Genomic DNA, 8,461 nt, shown 5'->3' with positions numbered 1-8,461 from the left:
GATCTCGGCTCACTGCAACCTCTGCCTCCTGGCTTTAAGCGATTCCCCTACCTCAGCCTCCTGAGTAGCTGGGATTACAGCCACCTGCCTGCCACCATGCCCAGCTAATTTTTATATTTTTAGTAGAGATGGGGTTTCACCAAGTTGGCCAGGATGGTCTCTTGACCTCGTGATCCACCCGCCTCTGCCTCCCAAAGTGCTGGGATTACAGACGTGAGCCACTGTGCCCGGCCTGGGCCTAAGTCTTATTTTTTTTATTTTTATTTTGTTTGAGATGGAGGTTCGATCTTGTTGTCCAGGCTGGAGTGCCATGGCGAGATCTCCACTCACCTGAACCTCCACCTCCCAGGTTCAAGCAATTCTCCTGCCTTAGCCTCCCAAGTAGCTGTGATTATAGGCATACGCCACCATGCCCAGCTAATTTTGTATTTTTAGTAGAGACGGGGTTTCTCCATGTTGGTCAGTCTGATCTTGAACTCCTTACCTCAGGTGATCTGTCTGCCTCGGCCTCCCAAAGTGCTGGGATTACAGGCATGAGCCACTGTGGCCCAGGCCTAAGTCTTTAACTCATTTGGAGTTGACTTTTGCAGATGGTGTGAGATGGGATCTGATTTCATTCTCTGTGGATGTCCAGTTTTCCAACACTATTTATTTAAGAGGATCTCCTTTCCCCATTCTGTGTTCTTGGCAGCTTTGTCAGAAAGTAATTGACCATAAGTGCATGGGTTCATTTTTGGACTCTCTTTTCTATTCCATTGGTCTATGTGTCTCTGTTTTTATGCCAGTATCATGCTGTTTTGGTTTCTACAGCTTTGTGATGTGTTTTGAAGTCAGGTGGTGTGATGTTTCAGCTTTGATCTTATTGTTCAAAATGACTTTGGCTATTCAGGGTCTTTTGTGGTTCCATACAAATGTTAGGATTTTTTTTTTTTCTGTTTCTGTGAAAAACATCATTGGAATTTTGACAGGGATTCCATTGAATTCATAGATTGCTTAGTGTACTATGGACATTTTAATCATATTAATTCTTCCAGTCTATGCAATCTTTTCATTTACTTGTGTCTTCTTCAATTTCTTTCATCAATGTCTTATAGTTTTCAGTGTACAGATCTTTCACTTCCTTGGTTACATTTGTTCCTAAGCATTTGATTTTTTTATGGCTGTTTTAAGTGGCATTGCTTTCTTGATTGCATTTGTGAATAGTTTGTTGTTAGTGTATGAAAACACTATTGATTTTTTGTGTATTGATTTTGCATTCTGCAACTTTCCTAAATTCATTTAGTAGTGCAAACAGTTTTTTGGTAGAGTCTTTAGGGTTTTCTATATATGAGATTGTGTATCTGCAAACAGGGACAATTGAACTTCCTTTCCAATTTTGATTCCTTTTATTTATTTATTTACTTATTTATTTATTTTAACAATTTCCCAAACATTTTTATTTTTATTTTTCCTTCTACTTTTATTTTAAGTTCTGGGATACATGTTTAGGATGTGCAGGTGTGTTACATAAGTAAACATGTGCCACGGTGGTTTGCTGCACAGAGCAACCTATCACCTAGGTATTAATCCCAGCATTCCTTAGCTATTCTTCCTGAGGGTGCCTTTGATTTCTTTCTCTTGCCTAAGTGCTCTGGCTAGGACATGCAGTACTATGCTGAATAGAAGCGGTGAGAGTGGGCTTCTTTGTCTTACTGCTGAACAAGTTGTCTGTGGGGATTAATTCACTCTAGTTAGAAACACCTGCTTGCCTAGAGTGTGGATTCTCAGACCAGTTGTGAGTTTTATGATGTCTGCTTCACATTTAATGCTTAAATCATATCAGACTAGGGCATACCTAGTCTGATAATCCATACTCTAGGCGAGTGACTGTTTTTAACTAGAGTGAATTAATCCCTACAGACAACTCAACTGCTCAGTAATTTCCGCACATGGCTAATTTAATTGTACTGTATGCACTGTCCCAGTTATTAATCTTATCAACCAATTATTTACACCCCTTGTATAATTTTGAAGCTCAATCTAATGAACTAAAAAGTAAAATATTATCTCTTAATGGCCATTTCTTCCCTTCTCTCTTGGTTTCCTCTTTTTAAAACCACGAAGCATGTATTTTAAGATAGAGAGCCTGGAAGGGCATTTGTTAACTATTTGTTGGTAGATTAATTAATTAATCCATGTTTTTATTTCACCCATTTCCAGACAGGATTGCACCCACCTCAGCTTCAATGCAGTTGTTTGTCTTCTTCTTTGAGCTATGTTAGGAATTGTCGTGGCTTTCATTTGGGTGGTGGTAGTGGGGAGCAGTGTGTGCGTATGTGTGTGTGGTGTGTGTGTGTGCACTGTTGTTTTTTGTTTATTTTTATTTTCTTGAGAGACGCAGTCTCACTCTGTCACCCAGGCTGGAGTGCAGTGGCATGATCTTGGCTCACTGCAACCTCCACCTCCCGGGTTCAAGTGATTCTCCTGCCTCAGCCACCCAAGTCGCTGGGATTACAGGCGTGTGCCACCACATTCGGCCATTTTTGTATTTTTACTAGAGACAGGGTTTCGCCATGTTGGCCAGGCTGGTCTCAAACTCCTGACCTCAGGTGATCCACCCACCTTGGCCTCCCAAAGTGCTGGGATTCCATTAGCCACTGCGCCCGGCCGTGTGCTGTTTTAAAATAAAGCAAACAAGCAAGATCCATGTTCTATGTAGTGGTCCAATAAAATAAGTTATTCTTTCCAGCTCATTTTCTTGGTTTCTACATACATGTTTTTGAGTAGTCTTACTGCACAGATAAAAGAACTGAGGCCCTGCAAGGGGCAGCATTCTACTCAGGGTCACCTGGCCCTTTGCTGGCAGTGATAGTAACACAAGTAGGTGACCCGACTCTGCGCCCAGGGCTCACCCCACGCTGCATTCTGCATGCAGGCCATTCTGGGGTGAGACTTTATGTTGCAATTTACTGGCCTGCCAAACATTTCCAGCATTCTCTCAGCCAAGCGCTGGTTTAAAAATTAATGACTGCTTAATGGACATTTCTATTTCTGAGAGTTGAGCTGTGCTTTTTCTTTTCTCCTCTGGTAGAAATCTGACATCCAGGACAGCCTCTGCTACAAGACCCGGCTCTACCAGATAGAAAAGTACAGGGCCCCCAAGGAGTCCTATGAGGTGAGTGATCCCTGAAGCCAACCTCAGGGTCTCTTAGGAAGGGTGGATTTCCATTTGCAGTAATTGGAAAAGAAACCAATTACTGTAGGACACTGAAGTAGCAAAAGACACATACTTACACTCATAACGGAGCCCTGGAGAAATGGTTTACAGCGGAACCGGCTTCGCGGTGTCTAAACCATGGTTCTCAGCTCTGGCTGCATGTTAAAGTCGCGGGGAGCGTTTGAACATCTGGATGCCCAGGCTGCTCCTCAGACCAGTTCCATCCAATCTTGGGAGTTGAGACTCGGGTATCGGGAGTTTTTGAAGCTCCCTGGATGTTCCAGTAAGCAGCCAAAGTTGAAAACCACTGTCAGGATCTCCCAAAATGAAAATGAGATGTTTCAGTGTTTCACTCACATGTGAGTGAAACTAGCAAAAACTGATCTCGTAGAAGTACAGAGTAAAACTGTGGTTATTGGAGGCTTGGAACGGCAGGGGGAAGGGAGGGTAGAGAGAGGCTGCTTAATGAACATGAAATTACAGCTAGACAGAAGGAATAAGTTCTGGTGTTCTGTGGCACTGTAGGGTGACTGTAGTTAACAATAACTTATTATATATATTCAAAAAGCTAAAAGAGGATTTTGAATGTTCCTAACACAAAGAAGTGATAAATATTTGAGGTAATAAATATGCCGATCACCCTGATTTGATCATTACATATTGAATACATGGATGGAAATATCACTCTGTCCCATAAAAAAGATGTATAATGATTATGCATCAACTAAAAATAAAAGGAAAAAAATGTAAATGCTAGAAAAAAATGAGATGCTTAAAAATAGAGCTGAGCGTAACACGTGGCATCAGAAGAAAGTGAGATGAGGACCAGGAAAGTTTGGGATCACGCAGGCTTTCTTGGCCAGCTGTCCCTGGTGACCTGATGTAACCTGGGACGTACCTAGAGAAAAAGACCACAGCTGTTTGATTTCAGAATGAAAACTAGACTCCTGTGGCAAATCGTCTCAAATCTGGATCTCACATCCATGTTTATTAGGAGACTGTGCCTGTGAATTCCAGATCCAGGGAGGGGGCCAGGGGTGGGGTGCGGCCTCAGGGCCCCTCGTTCACTTTTTGCCAAGGGAGCTCTTCTTTCTCTCAGCGATTTTCCTCGGAACCTCTTCCCTTTCCCCTCTGGAGCCTCTTTATGTCCCCTGAGTGTCCTTGCCACGGGAACCTCTCTCCTGGGACACCCAGGTCTATTAGTCTGTTCTCACGCTGCTAATAAAGACATATCTGACACTGGGTAATTTATAAAGGAGAGAAGTTTAATGGACTCACAGTTCCACATGGCTGGGGAGGCCTCACAATCATGGCGGAAGGTGAATGAGGAGCAAAGTCATGTTTTACATGGCGGCAGGCAAGAGAACTTGTGCAGGGGAGCTCCCCTTTATAAAACCATCAGATCTTGTGAGACTTATTCACTACCATGAGAACAGTATGGGGGAAACCGCCACCATGATTCAGTGATCTGCACCTGGCCCCGCCCCTGACACGTGGGGATTTTTACAATTCAAGGGGAGATTTGGGTGGGGACAAATCCTATCACCCACCCAGAAGTTCCTTCATTTGAGAAGGGATCAAAAAGGGACCCTTTGTCTATGCCCCAGTGAGGCCACTGGGCCTGGCCTCTCCTCTCTTTCCTTTTCCGACATAAAGTTTTCATCCTGATCCCATGAGCAGTGCACATCGCTCTGGAAGGATTCTTCTCCGGGCTTGTCTTGCACGCAGGACTGCAGTGGAGCATGGTGGTTACTGGGGCCCACACTGGGCTCCTGGGCAGCCAGTGAAGCAGGTGTCCAGGGACACTGATGACAGGGAGTGCCCAGCTGCAGGGCCCCGTGTGTGAATGTGACGGGAGCTCAGGAGAGGGAACTACCCCAGCATCAAGGTGGGCAATGGCACGGGTCTCCATTTCAGATAGACCCTGGGGCAGAGGGAGAGGAGAAACTGGCAAAGACGAGGGCTGGGGGGTGGCCGGGCAGGGGGTGGGGCAGTCAGAAGGCAGTGATGCCAGCGGGGGACCGAGAGGGCTGTGGGAACAGAGGAAAGGTCACACATGAAATGGTCAGCATTGTCTACTGGGCAGCTAGTTGTCCTGAGCATGTTAGAAAGAACAGCTTCGTGAAGTGCCAAAGGCAGCAGAGAGGTTGCGTGGATTTGGGGGTGGGGAGGGGGAAGTGAAGTCCGTGAGCATGTACCTGTCTGTCAGTGACGCTGCAGTGAAGGGAGAGAACGTGTCCTTGATAGAAGGATGCTTGGGGCAGGGGAGGAATAGTGGGCCTTGGCCTTGACCCCAGGCTGGATATCCCTTCCTCAAGACAGGCTGTGGGGCCCGGGGAAGATGAGGATGGAGACAAGCTCTTTGGAAGGTGGGCTGTGGCTGCAGGAGCTGAGCCACAAACCCAGGTGTGGCTTTCAGGCTTAAAGCTGGAGAGCCAGGTAGTGGGGACCCAGATGCCCCCGAACTCTAGACCCCTCTGGCTAGTTGATTACTAAATGTTAACCCTCTCTTGCATGAACGAAGGGGTCTTGAATCTAGCACGCTCTGAACCAGACTCTCCTCCCGCCCCCTCCGCCCCCCAGCACAGTAGCAGCCCCATCCTCCAGCAGTGCAGGGAAGAGACCCGAGTCCTTGACTATAACTCTCCCCTGACCCCTAGAGCTACCCCATCACCAAGTTCTGCCAATTTGACTGCTGAACGCCTCCAGCCCCTGCACTCTGTCCATCTGCGTCCCCACACCTGTTCCCAGCCGTATCACCTCTGTCCTGGACTTCTGCTATGCCCTCCTAGCTGAGCCTCTTGCTTCCGGGATGGTGGCCTGCCACTCTCTCCTGCCTGGCCGTCAGAGCGAGCTTTTCACCCTCACACCTCATCATGTCACTTTCCTGCTTGAGACCTTCGGAGGCTTCCTTCACTTGCCGGGCAGACTCTGTGCGTGGTCGCCCTGTGTGGTTCAGCCCCAGCTTGCTTCCCCTACCTTGTCTCCCAGCCCCATGGCCCACACACACACAGCGCGGAGTCCCGCCCTGTGCTCAGTCCACAGCCTTAGGGCTTGCTGTGCTCTTTCTGCCTGCCGGGGCTGTGCACATGCCGTTCCCTCTTTCAGAATGTTTTCCCTGCTCCTCTTTGCTAAACCTAAGTGTTTTCAGATCCCAAAGCAAGATCACCTCCACATGGGCCCCTGCTATTCCCTGACCTCTGCCATCCAGTCTTATCCTATCTATCCTATCTGCCTACCACATTCTACATCCTGGGGCCTGTCCCGTTTGCAGCTGTGTATTTGTTCTGGGGCTGTTTGATTAACATCTCTCCCTCTGGGCTGTGAGTTCCAGAAGAGTGGGCTCTGAGTCCCTTTTGCTCCTCACGATATTCCCAGAGGCCACATGATGCCTGGCATGTAGTAGGTGCTCAATAAATATTTGCTCAATAAACAAATGAAAAGATCAAGTGAGCCCTGATCAGAGTCTCAGAAAATGGATAGAACTGGGACAAGCAACTGGAATAGGTAGGACATTCCAGGTGGGACACCTGGCTGGATTAAAGGCAGGGGGATACCTGCAGCCTAGCACACACATGATGTTATCATCACCAAATGGCCATGCCTTACGTCAGGGAGGGACCGCTTATGGTCAGCTGCACTGAGGGTGGTCACCCCAGCCAGAGTCCAGGGGATGCAGAATTCACTGTTAGACTTCCTCCCTTGTGCTTTGCATGTCACTCATGAGGACCTCAAATAACAATGCAAACTTAGGTGCATGGAGCGTGTGCCCTAGGTGGCCTGTAAGCCACCTTGCCGACGCCCTGGTCCACGCTGCCCTCACATGCGCCCCACTGCGAGTGTGTGTCAGAAGGGGCCAGAACTCTAGTGGGAGAGGGCCCTTCTTTCATTCCGATTCCTTTTCTCTATTATTTCCTCTGGCCTGAAGACACATGGTAAGCGTTTAAACATTTGTTGAAATATTTAACGGTTAGGATTTAAATAGGAACACTAATGGGCAAACAGCATTCAATTTTCTATGATCCATTTGTTTCCTCTAAACTGCAGCGATACTTCTCTAATGAAATGACAGCTATTACCAGATGATCCAACTTGTCTCCGGCGGAACCTAGCAAGTGGAGTGAGGCTAGTTCGGGAAAGGGAAGGGCCCAGGCCTCCCAGGGAAAGTCCACTCGGAACCCGAGGGCCTTCCAGTCGTCCTCAGCACCACGTGGCAGGGGTGGAGCTGGGTGGGGAGAGGGAGTGGTGGAGAGGTTTCAGATTGTGAGCAAACCAGGGTGTGGCCCAGGGCCCGTGTCCCCTAGGGCTGTCATCAAGCCGTGTCCGGGCACTGAGTGCATGCAGTGGCCTCTTTGTTCCTTTTGATTCCAGTTCGTTTTCTCCTAGGAGACAAAGGAGCTGAATTAAGTTGCAACAACTTCCCTCTTGAGGTTACTGTGCAGTGATTTTACAACTTTACCATTTTCTCTACCTCTTTTTCCTGTCAAAGGCAGAGACTGTATCTATAAAAGTGGGGTGCATTTCTCATCGGAGGACACCTGTCGTGTGTGCCCAACAGACTCCTTTTTCTAAAAAAGAGAACCCCCCGGGACTTTGGGGGTCGAGGTGGGGAGGTTATCATTTTTAAATTGGCTTATGAAAGCCATGGAGAGCCGAGGGCCAGTTTTGTTAAAGTCTTTTGAAAAATAGTGTTCATTGATAGGAAAATGTCAAATCCAGCTAGGAGGTCTCCTCTACAATGACAAAGTAATGTTGGAGTTTTCAAGAAAACTGATGGAGAAGGTGGTGGGGGGCTGGATTCGTCTGCTTGGCTGCCCTAACAAGCACCACAAAATGGGTAGAAATTTACCTTTTCACAGTTCTGGAGGCCAGGTTCAGGCCTTACAGATGCATCACCACAATCTCTGCCTTCATCTACACGGCATTCTCCTGTGTGTGTATCTGTCCCAATTTTCCCGTTCTTTTCTCTCCTCCCTCCCTCAGTTTTCTCTCTTTTCTTTCTTTTACCCCCTTCCTTCCTTCCTTCCTTCCTTCCTTCCTTCCTTCCTTCCTTCCTTCCTTCCCTCCCTCCTTCCCCTCTTTCTGTCTTTTTCTTTATTTCTTCTTTCTCTTTCTTTTTCTTTCTTTTTCTTTCTGTCTTTCTTTCTGTCTTTGTCTTTCTTTCTGTCTTTTTCTTTATTTCTTCTTTCTCTTTCTTTTTCTTTCTTTCTTCCTCTCTTCTTTCTTCCTTTTTTCCTTCCTGCCCTCCCTCCTTTCTCTCTCTCT

The 8,461-nt window shown here is 47.1% G+C and overlaps 1 protein-coding gene across 1 annotated transcript in view; it reads left to right on the top strand.

The window, feature by feature from the left end:
- HUNK (hormonally up-regulated Neu-associated kinase) overlaps positions 1–8,461 on the top strand; it is a 77,312-nt gene that overhangs the window by 56,443 nt on the left and 12,408 nt on the right. Inside the window, exon 8 of the mRNA XM_011989061.1 lies at positions 3,071–3,154. Coding sequence (XP_011844451.1) covers positions 3,071–3,154 — 84 coding nt within the window. The remainder of the gene's footprint in view (positions 1–3,070; positions 3,155–8,461) is intronic.

Source organism: Mandrillus leucophaeus, unplaced genomic scaffold (genome assembly GCF_000951045.1).
Source record: "Mandrillus leucophaeus isolate KB7577 unplaced genomic scaffold, Mleu.le_1.0 Scaffold345, whole genome shotgun sequence".
Taxonomy (NCBI): Eukaryota; Metazoa; Chordata; class Mammalia; order Primates; family Cercopithecidae; genus Mandrillus; species Mandrillus leucophaeus.
Note: the sequence above shows the minus strand (reverse complement) of the source record. Positions and strands in the feature narration are given on the sequence as shown.